We start from the raw sequence: 24,167 nt of genomic DNA, 5'->3' as shown, positions 1-24,167 counted from the left end.
TACTTTAACAATGAAAAATAAAGGTCATGTGATACTTAAAATTCTGATTATGTTATTTTCAAAACCAAACATGAACTTTATCCTTGTAACTATTTAGAGGGATGTTAATATTCTTAGGATCAATATAAAAAAAGATGACTTTACAGTGTTTAACCCTCTTAAAATGTCCTTTCCAATCCCAGTCCAATCTATTCTTACTTTAGAGGCTGCAAAATACTGACAGTTGATTAAAATCTAGATCTGTAAGAGCTTGATAAAACCTACACAACATGTAAGCTGCTTTTAAAATAAAAGCCAAAACACAAAAAACAGAGTTCATCAACAGAGATCTTCTTAAAGCTGTAGGAAATAGAGATTGCTGCAGAGGAAAGTGTGGAACAAAATCCTCTGGAAGTAGAGGGAGAAGGGAAACAAATTGTCTAACAGAACAGTTCCCTAATGCAAAAAGAGATTAAGACTTGTTTACATTTTTTTTCCCACACATATTGGGCAGGAGAGTCTAAATATGCCAACAGCAGACTGTTCTGAAGACCAAGGCAAATCATATCCTGGGTGCATCAAAAGAAGCAGGGGAGGGGATTCTGCCCCTCTACTCTGTGCTCACGAGACCTCATGGAGTACTGTGTGCAGCTCTGGGGTCATCAGTGCAGAAAATACATGGAGTGAGTCCAGAGAAGGACCAAAAAGCTGATCAGAGGGCTGAAGCACATCTGCTATGAGGGCAGGCTGACAGACTTGGGTTTGTTCAGCCTGGAGAAGAGAAGGCTCCGGGGGGACCTTATAGCAGCCTTCCAGTACCTGAAGGGGAGACATGGGGACAAACCTTTTAGCAGGGCCTGTTGTTATATGACATGGGTAATGGTGTTAAACTAGAAGAGGATTGTTTAGACTAGCTATAGGGAAGCAATTTTGTATAATGAGGGTGGTAAAACACTGGAACAGCTTGCCTGAAGAAGCGGTCGATGACCCATCCCTGGAAACATTCAAGGTAATTTTGGATGGTGCTCTGAGCAATGCGATGTAGTTGAAGATGTCCTTGCTGATTGAAGGGGGTCTGGACTAAATGACCTTTATAGGGCCTTTCCAACCCAAACTATTCTGTGATTCTAAGGGGTGTCTTCTCGTTCTATAGCCCTTATACTGACACTGGAAAAATAGAATGTGTATTTACATCCAGAAAAGAAAATAACCCCCTTCTCACCTAAAATATGGTTCTTCAGTGTGATTGAGCTCAAATCCTTCATAGAAATTAAATGAAATAATGTCTGAACTGTTTTAACTTTCAAAATGAGCTTTAATTGAATTTGTGGAATTCCCTCTGAGAAAGAGATTATCTGGAAAGTAGGTGTCCAGTAAACCAGTGGCAGGACTTACAGGGGGGAATTATCTGCCAGGTTGTTCTTGCAGAGGACTTCTCATTAGACCATTTAATCAAGAAAGAGTTTTTCTTCTTGTTCCCCACTAATCTAACCAAACAATTATGCCTCCAGATGCCTGTCTTCATCCCAAGTGTATCAGGCATTATGCCACCTTGGACCTTCTCATAGAATCATAGAAGCATCATAGAAAGGTTTGGGTTGGAAAGGACCTCAAAGAACACCTAGTTCCCACCCCTCTGCCATAGGCAGGGACTCCCTCCACTAGACTAGGTTTCCCAAAGTCCTATCCATCCTGGCCTTGAACACTTCCAAGGAGGGGGCATCCACAACCTCTCTGGGAAATCTGTTCCTGTGCTTCACCACTCTGACAGCAAGGAATTTCTTTTCTAGGGTTTTTTTTATCATTATTATTTCTAAATTAAATCTATTCTTTTTCATATTAAAACTGTTACTTCTTGTCCTATCATTACACTCCCCAACAGTCCCTCTCCAGCTTTCCTATAGACCCCCTTCAGGTACTGGAAGGCTGATAAAACGTGTTCAAGGAACTTTTTTTTATCTAGTGAGAAGAAATGCTCTTGCCTGAATATTCCTTCCCGATGATCTCTTGAGGTCCCTTCTAACCCCTACAATTCTGTGACTCTGTGAATCCTCTGCCAGCATTCCAGGCACCCAGAAAAATATTCATAAGACTCAGGGAAGCCACTGAGATGTAGTTTTATTTCCATATATGAGGAATTTGAGGTGATGCCTGCTGAGAAAGGGCTCTGCTTGCTAAAGAGACCGTGTTGGAGGGGGATGAAAACAATACAGTTACAAAGACTAATGCATTATGGTTTTAGTACTTTCTAGTGCTAGGTAACTTCACTGAAACTGCACAAATGCATTCCTATAATAGAATTATTTTCTTTATTTGGCTTCCCTAGGCTTAAAAACTGGAGGATTTCTTTCTGATTTGAGTCTGGTCCTTCCCAATGACTGAATGTAGCAGTGGCAGTGCAGCTTTGCTGGTGAGCTCTGCACACCAAGTAGGGAGTTTTCTTTTCATGAATGATGCTACAGTGAGAGTAAGAACAAACATCTGATCAGAGGATGAATATAGCATCACAGATCACGGCGGATTTCACCTGTCATCGCAAACAACTGCAGAGAAGTTCCTTCTTTCATAAGATACCATTAAGTGATCTAAATAATACCAATAAAATTTATCAGAGAAGTTTTTGTTGAGGGTTTGTTTTTTTCCTTAACATTAGTTCAATCCACAGGCATTGAACAATTAGTTCATTCATGTTAGTAGCATACAGTCTAACAACTTTTCTTAGCTTGAAAGAAGCCTCCCACTTATATTTCCTTATGAGTCTATCTGTCCTTCATTATTCTCATTGGTCTAGAGAGGTCTTGGATGGAGAGTAGCAGTGTGGCCATGACATAGAAATATCTTATGAGTAAAGTGGATTTTCTGTGGGTAGAAGGTCCTGTAATGTTTCAATCTTATTGGAAGAGAAGAGGTAAGTGATGAACTGATTTTAAAAAACATTTATCTACTTCACTTCTCTGATGTTCCCATCCTAGTTGTGTTAAGCCTCTGTTTCTAGCTCCAGTCAAGAAATTTTGTAAGTTCTCTTTGCACAATAATTGTTTTCAGATATGTATAATTTGGCATATGCATATGTGGCAGTGGAGGAAGCAGAGTGATGAAATTAATGGAGAGATTCTTTATAATTAAATGGTAATATTCAAAAGTTTAAAAGGTTAGACAAATTTCAAGAGAAGATGGATTGCTGGAGAAAAAGCAGGTAAGGACACCAGAGAGATATTAAAAATTCGGTTCTTCATAAAGTCATCATTTCAACATGTATCTGGATTTAATATGCCATTCTTTTAAAACTAAGGGATTTTGTGAGATGAAATTTAATACAATGCAGGTTCCTGGACTTTATTAAGGCAGCTTCATAGCAATTTCACAGTGAGGGAAATTATATACTCATTGTTTTTGAAAGTTCTGAGTAGCTAATTAAGAATGTAAATTAAACTTCCTATTTTAATTGCCACAAGATGATAAAAGCAGAATTATTTGTTCTGTCCTTATAATGAAATCAAGGTAAAAAGGAAGACACAAAATATTGACCCAAAGTTTAAAACAGGTAATGGAAAGCGATGATCATATAACAAAATGGACTTAAGAAGACTGAGAACCTTGTGTTTGTTGCTTATTCATAACTACAATGTATTGAAAACAAAACTGGAGGACATTTTATAGCAGCCATTTTTGGTTGGTTAATATAACTACATATCTTAAGCACAAGCAGCTAACAGCATTCTATTAGAAAACATTTAAATTATTTGATCAATAACTGGTAAACCGAGGCTAGTTTTACAACAAATTTTGTCCTACCTTCTGTTACTTGCTTCTCTGATACTTCTATGGCACAGCTTTTCTAGTACTCATTATCAGTATTCTTGTTTAACTACACCAAGCTCTGAAATGTTTTAGGTCATCACCAAAATTCTAATTTTGTAAAGAAAATTGGGAAAGAAATAGACACAGATATTCCCTCAGTTTCACAAAGTGTTGGCATTTCCCAGTAGTTTCACTAAGATAATACTGTTCAGTTAAGTACATAAGTATCATTAGCAATGACTGCTGGAGTAATTCTCCCTTCTATTCACAGAACTGTTCACTTTATTAATAGAGTGATTAGAGTTAGGAAATTCACTGTAATTGAAACTGCTAATATGTACTTGTTAATAGTCCACGTGCTTATAAAAAATAGTAAATTAGAACCTTAATGAGTTAGTCACTTTTGAAAGTAAGACTAAAACTGCTAACTTCCTGGAATACTTCTGAAAATTCTACTCATAAGTCTCATTGAAATTAAATGGTGATGGGGGATGAGGGATGAGAAAAAGAGGTAGCACATTAACTGTGTAGAGTTTTGGAAACACGGAAGCTGGAAATAAAGTCACTTAAAGGTTTTGAAAAACTTTAGCCAGGCTCCTTGAAGTCTTTTCTGTCATAGATGTCTGCACCTCACCTCCCTTCTTCCTGTGCAGTAAAGGAATGACCTGCAATTGGTGTATAAAGCCAAACTCGTACCTGAGGGTATTTTCTATGGACAATGAACCAATGGAGCTAATTCAGATTTATAGCTATTCATTTAAGACCATAAAATGGCACACAGATATTTTGACACAGAAAAATGGCTTTGATTGTCAAACTGGAAGATCCCATAGCAAGATTCAAATAGACCAAAGAGTCCTTAAACCCTGAAAAACCCATGCAAGGAAGAGGACATATACTGATGGGAAATGGTAACATCTGGAAAACAAACTATCACATGTAACTGTCCAAATTTCAGCTCAGAGCAGCACAAACAACAACAAAAAAAGGGTTTTCTCCACCTACTGGGAATTCTGGTTGTTTGGTTTTCTATTGCCATCACACTCTACAAGAAAAATATGATGGCAAAAGAATGAATGGAACTTTCACTGGAAAAAAATCAGCTCATCTATATGAAATTTATGAGGAAGTACAGAATCACCACTTCCTTTCCACCACAAGACAGAAGCTAATACTGTAAAAACTTCATATTTGTATTCCAGACAGTCTACAAATACTCATTATGTATGCTTAAAAATCTACATAACCTAAACAAATCCCTATTTATGAGTACTGTTGTCTCTTAGTACATCTCAGCATCTCTGATAGTACCTCTCACTTGGTTTTAAAACACAAGTTATAAAAAGTTTGGCTCACAATTGGGTGACTTTCCATGACTGGTTCTAACAAGCATTACACAATACTTAATAATGATAACAGTAGCGTTCATAGTTATTAGAATGACAGATGATTAGGTATGAAAAATATAAGGGATATTGAGAAACTGGAAGGGTCATTTTGTGAGTTCAGAAACTTGATTTCTTAGTTTTAACAATGCACAGTAATGAACAGAAGTATATCTGAAGGCTTTATATAACCTTTATAATTATTAAAAAAATGGAATCTTGTTCTGCAATTACTTATAAACGAGCTTACCATTCCTTGATGCATTTTTAAATTCATGTTAGTTTTTCTTACTTGAATTTTATTGGTCTTCTGATTTAAACAAAATAAGGACAAGACCCTGTGGGACCTATCTAGAAAGCAGTCATACTTCAGATGATGCATCATACATATGGTATGCAAATACAATTACCCATTGTAATTATCTATTATTTTAAGTTTCAGAAATGGATGCTATATGGAGTGGAACCAAACCTTGAGGGATTTTAATTATGTCTACCCATTACTATGAAAAGTAGCAGTACCACCACTGAAAGCCACAAAATTTTGACTCTGCTGTAAAAAACATTAAGTTTAGATAGTTTGTGAGAAGTGGAGGAGAAAGATCTAAAAGTTGAACAGAATTCAGAATTTCTGGAATTATTTTCTGGAAGAATTACAAGAACCACAATATTTACAAGAATTACAAATAATATTCTTCCATTTTCTCCACATTGTCAGCTTCTCAGACATATTTTTAGAAATTTTCAGAAGCCACATCACAACTATCAGCTTGCACACAATTTCTTCCCCCTTCATATATCAGAGCTTATGTCTAGAATGTGATAGAATTAAATTATTAAACTTCATCAGGATTTAATCCTTATTTTTTAAAACATGATATTTATTAACAACTACATTTTACATTCATGTGAACTACAAATCCCCTGTATAATGAAATATATATATCTTCAAAAGAGAAAGATGCTAGCAGTTACTGAATTACTGCCTGTGGATACCGATCAAGTGAGTATGACCAAGCTGCTCAAGAAAAGTGTCACCAAAAACATGACATTTCAGATCTTGAAGAAGGTATGTTCAGAAATTGCTTAAATGAACCTCTACTTCAGAGACAAAGGGAAACAGGTTCTCCATTCCCCAAGACACTTCAGTATTGGAATATTTTGTCATCATTGTTATTCCAAATACAAATGAAAAACTAAGAAGTACAAATTATATGTAACATTCTATGCTATAAGTATTATGCAAATATATTCATAATATATAGTATACTTAAAGTAGATACATATTTATAGATGTGTATAATAACACAGTTTCAAATTTCTAACAGAAATAATTGGAACTATTTCAGAATGTTTTTTTCCTAAATTTTGGATTAGCTTATTGTTAAATTGAGTTTCAGATCAGCTCTTTCATTTGCTGTTCTGGTGTTTGCATTTTTCTCTTGTGGGAATTTTCCTTGGCCAGAACACATTTTCCCCTACGCATTTCCAGTCATATGATGCCTATGTCACACTACATTGTTTCATTATAGGTGAGTCTCAACTGCAGTGAGGTAACTCTCCAGGAAGTTTTACCTTGAGGGGACAGCACAGCCCTGAAGCTTCTCAGGGCACTGGGCCAAGACAAAATTCACAGTTCACAGTTGAACATTGACTGACTAAAACCAAATTTTTCAGTTCCAACCCCCACTTTCCTCTCACCAGAAAATACCCCAAGCATCTGATTATCTTAGACCCACTCAAATGGAAACAATCTGTCTTAATTTTCCTAATAGGAAATAACATTTCAGCAAAATTTAATTTCTCAGAAGAAAAATGTTTTCTTTGTAGAAATTTAATTTTCCATGAGAAAACGTAATTCTAGCAGAAAATCCTCAGAATCATCTGAAACAGAGGAATCTTTTGCTAGTATTTTTTATATATTGTTACAATGAACTTTAGAAAACAATGATCAAAGTAAAGCATATAAAATTTTACTTTATAAAAGATTACACAAGAAAAGAAATGCAAAATACCCCAAATGCACCAAATCCAAAAGCCATAAAATTGTAGTCCTACAGCTAAAATGAGAACAGAGCATCCTAGATGGCATCCCCAAAAGCTTCATCAGTCAGCAGTGGCTGGAGAGAGGTTCTGGCATAGGCAACTCGCATTACTCAGCAGTCATGCATTCATATTGAGTCATTAGTCAGTAAAGTATAGAATATGCCATATTCCCAGATCTCTGTATAAGAGAATGTCTCTTGAGAAGTAAATGAAATAAATATAAGAAGCAATACAATGACAAAGAATCTATACAAAATGAATGCCTAAGTTCATTTGAGAATGAAACAGCAGTATAATGTGGATGTCTGGACAGATTAGATAGATAGATAGATAGATAGATAGATAGATAGATAGATAGATAGATAGACAGAAAGACAGACAGGTAGGTGCTGTACTTTGATTTTAATGCAAGTTTTTGGAGAGCTGGTGAACCTTCTGATATTTCAGTGGGAATGCAAAATACATACAGCAAGTCACATCTCATTTTTGCTGCCTTAGTAATAAACAATAAGCAGCAAAGTTCTTTCTATTCAATTCCTTTTATTCTGGGTTGGAAAATTACTTGCTTAGATCAAGGGTTCACCTTAGCCAGTATGCTGTTCTGCACAGTGGCCAAAAGGAGATTTTAAGGGAAAAGAGAAAGCAAACAGCAATGCTTCCCTGCAGCGGCCTCACAGCAACAAACATTCATCTGTGAACCAGAAGGGATGTTTTAGTATTTTCTCTGCCTAGATAGAGTTCAGTTCCATGAACTTGCCTAGTTTTCACTTGACTGATACAAGTTTTAGCATCCAGAACACTCTGAAAAATGAAATTCCCGTTTAACCCCTCTTGTGTAAATAACTATTTGAAAACACCTGACAGTTGTTGTTTCATATGATGCCTTTTGAATGGGATAGGACAGTGAACAGCCATCCTCTATTAATCCTGTTTCCCAGCAAAAATCTTTAAGAAGTCATACCAGATCAATACACACCAGTAAAATAACAGCATGAAACTCACTTAACCTGCATAAATCAGGTGGCATCACATTGGAGTCAGGGAGGCTACAAAAGCACAGTCTTGTCCAATTATCAATTCCTGTTAATATAAAAATAGAATTGTTTCTCCAGTACCTGTCGCTGATTTTCTGTCTCTAGTCTCAGTCTGGCTTCTACACATCTTCTCGTCTCCAGGAAGGCCTGACGTTGTGCTCTGTCTGATAGGTAGCTAATGAAGATTCCTGCGGTGTTCATACACATAAATAACACCGCCTGAGCCGCTATCTGCAACGAACAACAAATAGGATTTGATCAGACAAGAGAAGCAAAAATATCTGTTTAAAGAGAGAGACAGAGAGCGACTGTTCTGCTGTCATGCAGGCTGCAAACCAAAACTGTTAGGAAAGTTTGCACAAAATAATCTCTTGGATCTTAATTAGAGGCATCAAACATGCAAAAATCTCTCTGCCTTGAAGAAGAAATATGCAGTATTTGGGGGCATTAAACTCTAGCTGAACTACAAATGATGTTTCCAAGAACTGACTCACAAGGATCCAGTCAGGAATGATTACAAACATAATTAACAATTTGCTTTTGCACTGCCTTTTCTGTAAAGGGAACTTTGTGATTTGTTCCATGGCTTAGTTTGAGAAAAAAGCCATATTAAGGAAAAATAAGAGTGCCAGTTAGCTAAGAATTAATATCATTTATAATAGTTATTCTGTTGTCATTCACCAAATTAGATAAATTCATTTTCAACTGATGTCAAAGCACAAGCTTGCATAACATGAATCCTGAGCCACTGGACAGTGCATAGCCTGTGCCTGTTTACACAGACCTTTTCTCTACTGATACCTACATAAGAGCTGCATTCTTTTTCCTTGTATAAGGTGTGTCACCGCTTCTTCCTTTGTAATATGAATTTATAAGAGCCGAATGGGAGTGGATCCTTGGACAGAGTAAATTCCAGTGGCTTATTTGTCTGTCATTGACATCTCTTTGTGCTCTGTATGTTTGTAAGGCAGAGACATCAACACCATTGAAGTGAGGATTGTTTGGGAAACCAATAAGAAACGTAATATTTGCATCCACTAGAGACAGAACACAGACCTACAGTTTCAGCAGCTTTATCCAACACCTCATCCCTCCTGTACATTACACATTCATGTGAACTCCTCTCAAGACTGTCTTAGAATAATAGAGTCATTTAGATTGGAAAAGGCCTTTAAGATCATCAAGTCCAACTGTAAACGTAAGGCTGCCAAATCCACCACTGAACCATCTTTTAAATACCTCCATGAATGGTGACTTAAACACTTCTCTGGGCAGCTTGTTCTCATGACTGATAAGTCTTTTGGTGAAGAATTTTTTAATAATATCTTATCTAAACCTCCCCTGGTGCAAGCTAAGGCCATTTCTTCTTGTCCTATCACTTGCTACTTGTAAGAAGAGACCAACCCCTACCCAGCTACAACCTCCTTTCAGGTAGTTGTAGAGATCGGTAAGGTCTCCCCTCGGCCTCCTCTTCTCCAGGCTAAACAATCCCAGTTCTCTCAGCTGCTCCTCATAAGGTTTGTTCTCTAGACCCTTCACCAGCTTCGTTACTCTTCTTTGAACATGTCAAAGTTTTCATTCTGCCTTTTTCTAAACTTATGAGAGGGTCAAAATATGTTCTGAAGTCATTAATATTCCTTGAATGCAGCATGTAGGACAAAACTGCTCTGACTGCAACCTTAGCTAAGGAAGCCATCAGGGCACAAGGAACCAGCTGAAAGCCTGCAAACAGCAGCTCACCGTCTTCCTGTCAAGGTCTAGTTCCACCTACTGGTGAGGTCCCACTGAGTGTACCTTTTCTTGCAGGATCACACCTTCTTACAGTGGCAGACCAGCATGGAACAGGTGGGGGCTACATTACCCTATGGCTTCATTGCCTTCCCAGCAGAGCTATCCAGGCTCTGACAGCTATGGACCATATTGGTATGGGTGATACCTAGAGGATAATAACAATATCAGAACACGACATGCCAGAACAGATCAAGAGTTCATCTCTCAGGATCCCCTCTCTGATAGTGGACAACAGTGAGTCCACAGGTAGGAGTAGAAGAATAAGAGTAGATACAAGTGCAAGAACAAGGCAAATGATATTTTGTCAAAACAGCCCTGAACACCAGAAATCTGTGAGTGCAGCACACTGCACGCTAGAAGTTGCATTTCTGTGGCATTAGCTGATAGTCTGTTTTCCTAAAATCAAAGTGTCGTTTGTCCTAACAGAAGAGAGAAAGCATCTAGGAAAAATCCCTAATCTCACTGTGATGCTCTGCCTCAGATCTTCAGGCCTTGCTCTTCACATTCACACGCGTTTGTGATATTTGATATTCAACCAAATGCATCTGGCAGGAACTTCAGCTTTGTGTATTCCCATATTTCTGAATCTGGTGTATTGTTCTATGATAGTGCAGGGAATTCATTTACAATTTATATGTCATGATTAAATAAGAATGAATATCCAGGCTCCAGTTGAAGTTTTCTTTAACCTTTGCCAGTAATAGATGTCCAGGCAAAGCTTGTGAGAAATATGATATGATTAGCATGATCCGTGTGTCTTCCTGACTTCCAAGATCCTGTGGTTTACAGCACCTCTGAGCTGGAGGTGGCATGCTCTATCCGTCTGCTTAACTTTTTCTGATACCTCTCTGAAGTTAATTGTACCTTCGGCCCCTTAGGCATTCAATGACAAAGATTTCTACAATTTAATTAGGCACTTTGTGATAAAAATATTTCCTTTTTTTTTTGCTTTAATTCTCAGCCTTATCATTTCCTTGAGTGCCGCGTCATGCTTATGAGAAACAGTGACTAATCATTCCCTATTCATCTGCCTCTCACTGTTCCTGATTTTACTGACTTGCAGGATTACCCCTCTCAGCCTTTTATTTTCCAGAAAAGGGGGGATTTGAAACTGTTTAGTCTCACTGCATTTCTCACCATTCCACCTCTGCTCTTAGTGTTTTTTCCCTGTTATCTACCTTACCTTGTTTGACTGGAGACAGGTTGCCCTGGACCAGCCAGCTTCCCCCAGACACTTTCTGCCTTTCCTCCAAGATAAAACAGAAAACACAATAATTCAGCCCATGAGATAACTCCTTTCTGGTGCAGGCTATTAAAAGCCATATGATGAGCTGACATGAGATAAGACCAGTTCAGAATTACGTTGTTCGGCGAGACAACTGAAACCAGCTGTGGATGGCTGGCAGAGTCAATGTCTCATACCTTTTTGACTGGCTTGAAGATAACCAATGCACTCACACTAGAAAAGCTAGGGTGTAGGGTGGAAAAGAGAAAAGCCTTTCACAACATCTGAAATGGGCATTTCAGCGGTGAAAGTGGTAGCAGGGTGCTCTCGTTTGCTTGCAAATTCAATTGCAAGTTCCTCGGGAGCCCAGTTCAGCCACCTGTCTCTGCTAATACTCAGGACTAGTGCCACTTACTTCAGCCGATCTCCTTAGAGCAAATGCAGTAGAATTTGGCCTTCAATTAGATTTCGTGAGCACATAATTTGATTGGGACAAAGGGAATTATGGAAAACATGTTACAGGTAAAACAACAGCTTACTCAGAGTCAGAATCTGCTTTCTTACACATGGTCTGATTGAAACCAATCTAAAGACTAAAGCACTATGGCTTGTAATGATGCTAACCTGTGGGTCTTGTTAATAAAAGAATAAAAAAAAAATATAACACCTGAATGTCTCATTGCCACTCCTTTTTCCTGCAATTTACTTTGGCAAATTCCAGAAGTTTTGCAGGATTTTCCACTGCCTAGCAGGGCCACAAGTCAGGGCAGACTCTGATTTTATAAGAAGTGAACATTTTCCTATCTCTTTGATTGACCTGGAGATAACCAGCGCTCACACAGTAGGGAAGCTGAGGTATAATGTGAAAAAAAATAAATAATCTTTTCACAACATTTATAAGCCCTTTAGTTTCTTTGTGCTATGCACAACATTTGAGCCACTGTAGCAGAGATAGCAAGTGATTTAAAGAAGTCATGAGTGATACATTTTGATGTTAAATAGTGCTCTGTGGAGGTCTGTTTCTCAAATGTTGAAAAAATGCAAACAAGAAGGTACCCATCACCATACTGCTTGGGAATATCTGTGTAACAGGATCAGCACCATCCCTGCTGAACCTGCAGTTGCACATAATCACATAATAGGATGAACAGAGCTAAAGTTACTTGAAAGATCATGCAGGTAGTTAGAAGGAGCTGTTGCAATTTTTACTCCAAAACTCTGCTTCCCATATTTCTCATGGGAGGTGATTAAGAACTTAGTTCACAGATAAATCATTTATCAAATAAATTTACATTTATAAAGGGTTCTTCATACAGGCACCTCAGACCTGTCTCCAAAATCGATATGAAAACTATCCAAGAACAAAGGTAATGAAAGGGGAAGATGCAGGTCAGAGAAGAGAGCTGAGTTTACATTTGACAGCACACATCAATTCAAATAATTTCATTTATATCTGTCATTTATTGTATAAAAAGGGCTTTGACAAGGCAGCTGAAAACAAGATAACATTTTGAGTGGATTTGGGAACCACCAAATCTCACGCAAAGAAATAATTAAAAGGCACTGGATACAGATGGTGAGGTAGGAGTATCAATGCAGGTGTGTAAAGTATAGTAATGTAAGAGAACAGGAAAATGAAAATTGACTGAAAATACAGTAAAGTAACTGTCTTTTCAGTTATTTACTGTAAAGTAACTGTAAAGTTGCAAAGCGGTACGTGAGCCCCAACCACAGACAGTTTATCAAGGCAGAACTGAATGCAGTTCAGTAAGCAGGAAATTCAGAAGGGTACAGGTGAGTTACTGAGAGCAGAGCTGGGCTGAGCATAACAACAGCCATTTGTAGGCATTTCTGCTATTAAGGGCACCTAACTAAGTTTGCCTTTATTTGGAGTTTACACAGATTCCTGTGAGTGTCTGAACAACTAGGAGTGAGTTAAAGAAAGGTTTGCAAAGGCCAGAAAATTTAAAACTTCAAAAATCGTAACTGAAGCATGTCTTAATTCTGTCACAAGTTTCCTCTTTGTTAAGGTGCAATTGTCCATGAGGGACAATTATATAAAACCATAAGGCCAGGTGTAGAGTCTCCTAATTCAATACTTTTTATGACCTGACAGTCTTAGACATTCATGGAGAAATATAGTGATAGAGTTCAGCATTTCCAAAGAGCCCGTAACCTGAGGAACAGTGAGTACTTAGGAACATTCAACAAACCCAAGAGACTGGAAATACGTTGACTGATAGTTCTCCTTAGAAGACAGAAATTGCCAGTCTTCACCATGAATAGCTGAACCAATGGTAGCACACATTCACATGAAAAGCACAGTGGAGATGGAGAGGAGAAAGCTGAAAAAGTTTAGAAACAATTCTGAAATCCAGGAGGTCACTGAACTTGTGTGTAAGTACCTCAAATGCAGAAAGAAATCCTATTGTCCTTTGCAAAAATAAACCCATTATTAATCTCTTCATCAGGTATTTTTTTTTTCTGTGTGTTGAGGCTGATCTTACCAACATCTGAAAACTAAAGAAATGGTTTTCAATGTAATCTCCAGTTGGACTTTCTCAAGGCATGAGTCCTAAACAGCAGGAATTTCATTAATTCCTGAAACAAGCCCGTGGGAAATTGTTTAATTATTTTCCTATTTTGCTTTCTAATTTTGGATTGCCTTCAACAACGGCTTAGAGAAGTTCTTGTCTGTTCTGGGAAAACTCAGAAAGTGAAGCTGTTGTGCTTCTTTAAGTGTGTTTTCAGCATGTGCCACATAAAGAAGTGGTTGCTATGGTAATTATTATTGGATAATTAGGTTTGGAGAAGCATTTTGATTCATCATTAGTTGTTTAACTAAAAATAGTAGCTTGCCACAAGGTTGTTTTTTGTAACTAAAATCCCTCAGAAACTCCATTGCCCTGTCCCCCTTCTCCATCACCCCCTTGCTTAGGTTGTTTCAAGGGAAAACAACTTATAGGAACTGATCACCAGGAAAGAACTGAAGGTTGCATGAGAAGTGTGGGATTTGAGACCAAAATGCTCTACTTCATACCGAATGGGAACATCTGGCAGCACAGACTCTACCACTCTCTCATTGCTAGGCTGCAGCAAGCCTCTGTCTCCAGCTGAGACCATGATTTTATGAATCAAAGCTCCTGGCAGCAAAACTAGTAAGTACCTGTATCTCTGTACTGCCTCTTGCCCACCTTGATCCCTCAGCACAGCTTCCCCTTTGTCGTGCCAGATCAATTATTTGTGGGACCATACTGTGAACTGTATCAGGGAACCTGGCCAACTTAAAAAACAAACATTTGGCGTTGGCAGTGATTTTCCTATCTAGAGCAGTCGTCTGATTGAGTTCACAGCACAGCCTCCACAGGGAGAGGAAGCACGTGAACATTCATAGTTGGCGCTGCTGCCAACTCATTAAACTGAAATCATTGCTGCCTTATTGTTAAATCACCTTGTAAGTATTTTTTTTATTCCCCAGGTTCACTCCTCCTGATTTCTCCTGGGTCTAACATCTAAATGACAATGGCCATGATATAGGGTTTTTCTTGTGGATTTTTTTTCTTCATATTGTGAGTGCTTCTTCTTCAACATTTATTGTAAACTAACTTGTCCCACAAAGGTGCCCAAACTGCTGCCATGAACTTTCCAGAAAACTCACCTGTCCCTGATCCTCTATATAGACCCACAGAGTCATAGAATGGTTTGGGTTGGAAAAGACCTTCAAGATCATTGAGTCCAACCATCTATCCAGCCCTACTAGGTCCAACACTAGACCATGTCACCAGGTACAACATCTGCTCTTCTTTTAAACACCAGGGATGGTGACTCACCACTTCCCTGGGCAGCCTGTTCTGAATAGAATCAATCACAGAATCATAGAATGGTTAGGTTGGAAAAGACCTTCAATATCATCAAGTTCAACTGTTAACCCAGCACTGCCAAGTTCACCCCTAAACCATGGCCCTGCACATCTTTTAAATGCATCCAGGGATGATGACTCAAGCACTTCTATGGGCAGCCTGTTCCAGTGATTGACAACCCTTTTGGTGCAAAAATATTGTCCAATGCATAAGTACAACAGCTGTTTAACTCCTACTCACAGCTGGAGTGAGTGCTAACTCTTTGATCTACATTTGCATAGTTTATTGAAAGCCAGGGATATACCATGCCCCTGAGAAGACAGGGATGGAGAAAGGTATGTTGTTTATTCATGATAAAATTAGTAAAGCACAGACTATGATAATCAAGAGCAATGCTTTACCCTATCCATCCTTGATTTGCTAAATGAGGACCCATTTGCATCAGTGTCACCTCCTGATTTCGTGTTTAGAACTGAGTTTTGTGGTTCATCTGCACACAGCTCCCATGGGAACATTGGCTGATTCTTCAAAAACTCAGGTTGTATCTATGCCTCTAGGAGAGCTGAAATCTTTCAAGCAGCCTGGTCTTGCTGCTTCCCAAGCAGGCATTAAAGGACTTCACTATGTACACTTAGGGACATAGTCTGGCCTCTAATGTGCATGAAATCTGCAGCCTGCAAGGCAGGTTGGCCCTATCAAAACACAGGTTGTACCCCAAAGAATTATTAGATTACCTTCAATGAGAGTAACTGGTCTTAGATACTGTTTTCTCCACCCTATTGAAGAAGATCCCAATGTGCCAATTGGTCCTGCACTGCTGTTTTAGAAAACAAAGACCAATTTTCCCCTGAATTCTGAGCACGTTTGTATAAAATCAATTGTTCTGGTTAAAGAGAGAATTCAGAAATATGTATTTTTAATATTCAGAAAAGGAGTTTAATTTTCTGTTAGAAAAATAGCTATCTGCTTCTTGCTTTTCCTCTCATTGAATCCATTAGAAATGTAGAAAATTGAATGTCTGATTACATTGTTCACAGGTAGCTCAAACCATACAATTTAGTAAGTCAGTTACTGACTACGGCAAGAGTTTTGCAACGTGGTGTGTTACAAGAGACCTTTCAGGAAAATCACATCATATCAGACATATAAGGGCTGACATAACTTGAGTGATGCACAGAGGCAGCTAAGCAAATGCACAACCTTGCTAGTGCCTTCAAACAGCCCCAAATGACAATTTTCAGCATACCTCCTCTAACTCCCCTTGAGCTTCTCTAAAATTTAGTATTCAGGCATGATCTCAATTAAAAAAAATATCTATTCTGGGACTTTGGATTTTTTTTTTTTCAGTTTTCTTTTTCTAGATGTTAAAGTGACTAGGCATGTCTCAGACAATGTCTGAGTAGTAGGGTCATAGTCCATGCATACAGGCGAATGGACAGAGTAAATGATCTTCAATTTTTAGTAACTGTGTTCTCTCACTACAGGGTACTATGCTGAACTCTCTGACCCTCATCTAGGAACTGATCCTGCACTACACAACGAAACCTGGTCATCACATCTGCTACTCATTCAGCAGCACAGCACTCTTTTGTCATCATTTTGCACACAGAATGCTATTACAGATACCTGAAATGTTCCTATTTAGGATGAACAATCTTACCCTTTGACGTGAATAGCTTTCCCTGTTCAGTGTTTTATGTGTGCTGGTTGTGTACCTTCTGCCTCTGCTCTGAGACAGCTGCATTGCAGTGTAATTACAAGGAGAAATTTAAAGCCAAACCTTCCAGATGTCATCATTTTTTTTTTGTCCAAAAAAATCACCTCATCTGGTGTTTTTATGTAAAGGTAGAAGGCTCAGACAGGAATCTGTTTTCTTTTCCAAATATATGCAACCTTGAAACCATAGTACAGGTACTACAGAATTACTTAAACTTATGTGTGCTTTCTAACAGGAGTAGATCCTGTGACAACACACAAAAAGGACCAGCAAAAAACAAGGCACAGCACAAACACTGGCACAACACAGAACATGACATACTGGAAGCAGCCCATGGCAATCGGGGTAGTTAGGAACTGCTGAAGTGATTGTATTGCCCTGCTCACTGCTCAGAAGGGAGTGTAAAACAGCTGTGGAGTTTCTCTTTCCATGCTTCATAGAATCATAGAATATCCTGAGTTGGAAGGGTTCCATAAGGATCATCAAGTCCAACCCCTGGCTCCACACAGAGCCAGCCAAGTCAGAGCATGGGACTGAGTGCATCGTCCAGACGCTTCTTGAACTCAGTCAAGCTCAGTGCTGTGACCACTTCCCTGGAGAGCCTGTGCCAGTGCCCAACTACCCGTTCAGTAAAGAACCTCTTCCACATCCGTACTTCGGACTCATGAAGCTCAGTCTGACACCAAAATTTTCCCTATGCTTTTTTTTTTATGCAGAGTTGATCTCCCTTTAGTTCCATTATACTCAGCTCTGGTGAGACCGCACCTTGAGTACTGTGTTCAGTTTTACGTCCTTCACAACAGGAAGGATGTAGTGAGAGGCTGGAGCGCGTCCAGAGGAGGGTGACAAAGCTGGTGAAGGGTCTGGAGCACAAGTCCTATGAGGAATGACTGAGGGAGATGAAGCCTTTTAATCCTGAGAAAAGAAGGCTGAGGGGAGACTTTATTGCTCTCTACAACTACCTGCAAGGCTGTTGCAGAGATGTCGGAGTTGGTCTCTTCTCTTGGATGACAAGCGGTAAGATGAGAGGAAATGGCTTAAAATTGCACCAGGGGAGATATAGGTTAGATATTGGGAAGAATTTCTTTACTGAAAGGGTTGTCAGGCATTGGAACAGGCTGCCCAGGGAGGTGGTGGAGTTGCCATCCCTGGAGGTGGAGTCACCACCCCTGGAGGTATTTAAAAGGCGTGTAGATGAAGTCCTTAATGACATGATCTAGAGGTGGACTAGTCATAGTTAGGCTGTGGTTGGTCTCAATGATCTCAAGGGTCTCTTCCAACCCAGGAGATTCTATGATTCTATGATTGCCTTACAAGCTGCACATTGACTGTTCAAGACAAATACCAAAGTCATTAGATCCAATAGAAGTAATGTTCTATTTAAAGCCACTGGAGAAATAAATTACTCCTAATAAAAGTTACATCATCTAAACAAAGATTTATAATAAATTAATCTGAAATGGGAATCATAGTCACAACATCCTAGATATTAAAGATTTAGAAAAAAAAATCCTGTTTGTTTTTTTTTTTAAACTAACCCCTATCAAATGCTAGTTTTCCTCCTTGCATTAAATACATGGGTATTGAATTGTAAATCACTTTCTCCCAATTCAAATGTACCAGCATTTTGGGATCTGGCATCAGACATCGTAGATAACTTCCCAGTGACAAAAAATTCCAGTTGACACCCAGTCTGGAAATGTCTGAGTTTTAGGATGAGCCTGTACACCACAAAACTAGGACTTCTAAAGTGAAATTCACCTTTGGAAATTTTCCTCAAATTATCTCAGTAGTTCTGTCCAAGGCAATGCAAGATACCCAGAGCAGGAGAACTCCTAGTACTTTCCTTAGTAGATTATACAACTGATTAGAAGTAATGGTAGAAAAAAAATAATTCATCAAACCTGCTTTGCAGCATTGGGAAGAGTTTAACTACATTTTAAGGGAAACAGAATTAGGTAGTCTGCATTTCTGCTAAGTGAGTTTGGGGTGGTGTTCTGCACAGCTGTTTTTATTGCTCTAGATAATGGCTCTTATCCGAGGTACGATGTCAAAACTGAGCGAGCAATAATTATGTTTGTAGGGCTGACAGCAGTTCATCTTTTCTGACACACGTCACTGCTGTTTTCATCTGATCAAATGTATGCACATCCCAGCAATTACCTCCAGCACGCGCTCCGTGCCTCTTCCCAATGGAACTGGCAATCTGCATGAGCTGTGTACAGGGGATCCTGCGCCGGTGCTTGCTGCAGATTTGTAGCAGCAGACTGCACAGGAAAAGCTTTTCATTTCTCTTCCCAGCTATGTTAGGCCAGGTCCTCTGTGTTTTCCCCTACACAGTCAAGATGTGTCCATAGGCAGAGAAAAGAAGCAACATTTTGCAAACTTTTTTTTTTCTCTTTGGTATTGCAATGGGAAAAAAAAAGAAGGTAATAGCAAAACATAATGGTCTTAAATTACTCTTGGACTCTTTATCAAGAAATAAAGACTGCCTTATGAGAGCCACTCCAGTCTGGGTGAGAGTGAGACTAATACCTATTAAAAAGTAAATTGGTTTAACTGAAATATTTCTGAAAATATTGGTAATGAAAAATAGATGAGGGATATCATAGCGTCAAATGTCCTTTTCCAAACAACCCCTGTCCTTCAAAGCCTGCTCCTACTCTGATGGAAAGCTCTGCTGATCTGCTATTTGTGTTAATCAGTGGTGGTGAACAAACCACCCCCCCCCACCACCCCCCAAGCTGTTCTTTTTTTAAACTATTCACCCCCCCAAAAAAAGCCAAACCAGTGTTGGAATCAATCACTCTTTGCACCTTATTATCAGCAGTTTTAACTAAAGGCCAATGGCAAGACTAAATTTTTCCCACAGTTGCACCTGTAAGTGGCTGTCATTTTTCACAGGTCTCATTAGAGACGGAGTTTGCCCACTGAATCTACAGCTAATTGATTTTTGAGATGATGAGTAAGTAGACTTACAGATCCCAGATCAGGCTGTAGGCTTGCTAGCCCAGAAATAATAAAGGAAATATCTCCTCTTCACAAGTTTCCCATTATGGCTGTTCTGCTTCCATTTTAAATTTTTTTTGGAAAAGTGACCTGAAAGTCCCAATGAAAGCAATTTAATATTCAATGTGTTCATTTTCCCCTTAGCATCTTCTTTTCTTATTCTCTATGTTGATCCCCTGAAAATCAAAAGACAGAACTTGGCAATGACATTTCTAGAGTCCTTTCCTAGCAAAACATGGAAAAAAATCAACAAAAATCCCCAACACCTACTTTCTCAGGTATCCCTGATGCTAACATTGGGCTGTAAACATGGTAGATTGTAACACTTGAGGACTCTCCTCACTTTGGAAAAATCCTGGATAGCATAAAGGGAATGGACTGCAGTCTGAGTTCAGTGCATGCAGAATCTCAGGCATCCTTAACCACACTGAGAAACAGTGCTGATACAACCTTGGGAGAATGAAGGAAGTGGAGAGCCTGAATGAATGTGCAAGGACAACTTTCAAATGGTTGAGGATGAGATAGTAGCATCCAGGAGCCTTCATCCTTCAGAGCTGAACAGCTTTGGCATAGCAGAAAATATGAATTGCTCAACATTAAATGGGGATTTTATTGAGAACTGACTGTTCCTCAGTTTTCTCTTTAAGTCTGCTTTATCTCAAATGTTTTAACTCTCAGTTGGGAAATATCCTGGAAAGAAAATAGGGAAGGGACATGGAAGCAAATGGAAATGTACCAGACAAAAGCTATGAGAGGTTACAGCATTCCAGACCAGCTGGATTAAAACTTTATCTCGGAGATTTAGGCGAGGACAAACATTTTCCTTTGTGAAACCTGTGGGTGTTGTTTTGCTATTAGTCACGGTGAATGCTTCAGTGTGGTGAGATAGAAGAAGTCAGACTGACATCAAAAGTACAGAGAGTGCTGTGGGAAAAAAGTTGACTCAGTCCTTTGGCTGGCAAAATACATCACAGACAAATAACGAAGGATTAGGTTTCTTCTCCCACTTTGCTAGCAGGGGACACATACAGAGCAGGTTTCACTCTGCTTTGATACTGGTGTGACCTAGGACTAATGCCTTTGAAGGCAGTGGCTTATTCTGGTGTAAAGTAAGGATGGGATTAACATCAAACCCTGATATTTACTGTGGGCCAAATTCTCCTTGCCTGACAATACAAGCCATGCCTTTGTTTTCATTGCCTGTGTAAGCATGAGAAATAGAAACCGGACTGTTCGTGGAACATTAAATAAATGATACAAGACAAGACAACCACTGTCTCTGATGTTGAATAATGAATCCTGCTGATACCAGTGAGAGCTGCTGGACAGTATTAAATCTTGATGGACATAAACTATCAAAATAAGGCCCCCAGATGTTTTACATCAGCATAGCTGTGTATAAGTACATACAGGGTTTTATCCAATACATGACTACAAGTGCTGTCCACATTTTTACAGTTTGGGTTGTTTAAAGGCACCCATTCTGGAGCAAGGTCAGGCTTGACCCACTGAAACAGAAGCTCATTATCTTGAAAGTGAACTTTCCTTGGGCAAAGCAGTGTTTGGTCTTGGTGACTATTTAGCTCATGTATCTACTATTTAGTTCAATATAGCAGCAGTCATAATATGTAAACATTGCTCTCAAGAGCATCAGAAAATGGGTGCTTGAAAAGAAATTGTGTGTGGCCTTGGGCATGCTGGAGTATGAATACCAAGGCTGACAATGCTGTGATTCATGGCACAAAAAGAATGCCAGAATTTAAGTCAAGAACTAGCCTGCAAAGTGGATTTCTTACTGGAATTCCTGGCAGTGGAGAGAACATTACTTATGAGCCTTTAAAAAGAAAACCAAAGACAATCAGTTTAAGAAACAGTCCTGCCCAACTGGTTGAATGGGTTTTGGAATCAGACAGCACTAATAGTTAAATATATGAAAGGGCTCAAGGAGAAAGGACAGAGTTAATGACAGGGTGAGACATTTTTTTATGTTTAATGCTTGATCCAAAGCCTATCCTGTTTGATCGAGGTATGCCTGCTGGCTCTGATGGCTTTTTAAAGCAGTTTCTTCCAACAATCTTGGTTTGTTAGCTATCAGAACACAAGTGAAACGAAGTATTTCAGATATCCTAGGGAATCGCTTATGTCTCTTTCCTGATAACAATTTTAACTAATTTTTTTCCCCAGAAGGATGAAATCAGTTCTTAAGAGTAGAAAATAAGGCTTCCAGCCAGGCCCCCCCCTGCTCAAGTTCTATTCTTTTTGTTCAGACAGTGCAGTGCTGAAAGCAATTAAAACCATGTCTACAGACAGCACTATAAACATGCCAGTTGTCAGTATTAAGCTTACATGTGATGGCCAAGATTGTACAGTAACCACATGTGTAACCTGTATTAAATTCTGTGTAAAACCAAAACCAAACTCAAATTACTTCTTCATGAACATCCGCATCCATTTGCTAAATCAGCTCAATTTATCACTATATGAACATAAAACTAACATATCCACAAAACCACACAGTGTATTTGTATCACAAATAACATTTTTTTCATGCATTCTGGCCTTTTTTCTTGCCTTCTGACATGTTCCTATTTACACATCTTATCAAAGAAGAGAACCTCTAATTTAGGCCAATTATTTTCTTTAAGGAAAAAAATATTAAGAAAAAATAGAACCAGTCAAACTAGATACCTTGCAAGATAATATTTTTAAAAAGTAATAATTTGGGAACAATGTCTGGGGGCAGACAAGACAAATTTGGATAACCAGAAAAGTTTTATGAAGAGTTATTTTTAAAAAAATCTTAAATGAAGGCTAAAAAGTATGTGCATCTGTGTATGTATTCTAAAATTTACTGTTCTTGGCAGATTATTAAAAAAAAACCTAACCAAAAAAAAATCCAAAAAAACCCACCCACATTTTTTTCTCTTTCTATGGTTAGTAGTGATGAGGCACAACTACTACAAATCTGAGCATCTCAGCTTTACAGGTGTACAAATGCCTTTCTAAGGCTGGTACAACTTCAATGCACCCAGAAGGAAAAATGGGGTTACCTAGAGACATTTAAGATTCAGAAGATAGCTATAGCATATGGGCAGCATCCTGAGTTCAACTGGAAACAGAAATGACAGTGTCATTACCACCTAGAATCGGACAATTCCTCCTCTAGGAGACGGGGACTCTCACTGACCTCCGTATTCAACAAAAACCCTTTGCTGAATCATGAGTGTGGATGTTGCTGATCTGCAGACTTGCAGTTGTGAGAGGTGGTAGCTCATGAGCCAGCCTTGCCCAGGGCTTGGAGGACAGCTGGGAGAGATGGAGTTGTTTAGTCTGGAGAAGAGGAGGCTGAGGGGAGACCTTATCACCACCTACAACTACCTGAAGGGAGGTTGTGGAGAGGTGGGCGATGGTCTCTTCAGCCAGGTGACAGGTGATAGGACAAGGGGAAATGGCACAAAGCTTCTCTAGAGCAGGTTCAGATTAGATGTTAAGAAAAAGTTCTTCACTGAAAGAGTTGTCAGGGCCTGGAACAGGCTGCCCAGGGATGTGGTTGAGTCACCATCCCTGGATGTGTTTAAAAGACAGGTATATGAGGTACTTAGAGATATGGTTTAACATAGGACAGGTACAGTTGGATTCAATGACCTTAAAGGTATTTTCCAACCTAGTCATTCTGTGATTCTGTGAATGCAGCAGCATCACTGGATTTGGGTAGGATCATCCAGACATTCTGGAAAAAAAATGTTTCCTAAATAAAGAACCCCAAACCTATCTTTACCTACCACCCTACAGAACCAGACCTGTATTCCACATACATGTTTTATGCCATGCTCTGTTCTGAACAGAAAACCCAGCATGAATTTACAAAGTATCCATCATTACATAGAGATTCCTGTATCTGGCAGAAGTAGAAATGGCTGTCTAAAAATCTTTCATTAAAGGTTTCTCTGTAGTTGCTCTAAACTGCTGATGCTGATTTTGTAGTCTGGAAATAAAGGCATTTTGCTGAAAGACTGAATTACCCTTCACAACATGAAAAATATGATTAAAATATCCTGGCAAGGTCAGGGTTTATTGCCCTTGAAGAGAACATTAGCCACCGTGTTCCCTGAATTACAATTGTGTTCAGCTAAGGCCTTTTTCTTTATTGGAGAAGGAAGGGAACATTTTCTGTTTGTTCAAAAGTAAAAGCCAATTCCCTGCTTTCTGGCAGAATGGGATGATCCGCCCTAGGAAAGTTGTTATGCTACTCCAGTAGCAGAAAGCAACCTCAGGTGTAATGTCCCTATTGTGGGTGTTACACATGGAGAAACTGTGCAA

General features: G+C 38.9%; 1 protein-coding gene across 1 annotated transcript in view; it reads right to left on the bottom strand.

Moving 5' to 3' along the window:
* The window catches only part of ADCY8 (adenylate cyclase 8), a gene marked incomplete at its 3' end in the record, with an annotated part of 128,668 nt that overhangs the window by 90,090 nt on the left and 14,411 nt on the right, over positions 1-24,167 (bottom strand). Inside the window, exon 2 of the mRNA XM_084279756.1 lies at positions 8,327-8,476. Coding sequence (XP_084135882.1) covers positions 8,327-8,476 — 150 coding nt within the window. The remainder of the gene's footprint in view (positions 1-8,326; positions 8,477-24,167) is intronic.

The sequence above is a fragment of the Gallinula chloropus genome (genome assembly GCF_964237585.1).
Source record: "Gallinula chloropus genome assembly, chromosome: 2".
NCBI classification, from domain to species: Eukaryota; Metazoa; Chordata; class Aves; order Gruiformes; family Rallidae; genus Gallinula; species Gallinula chloropus.
The sequence above is the reverse complement of the archived record's forward strand: the minus strand, read 5'-3'. Positions and strand labels throughout refer to the sequence as shown.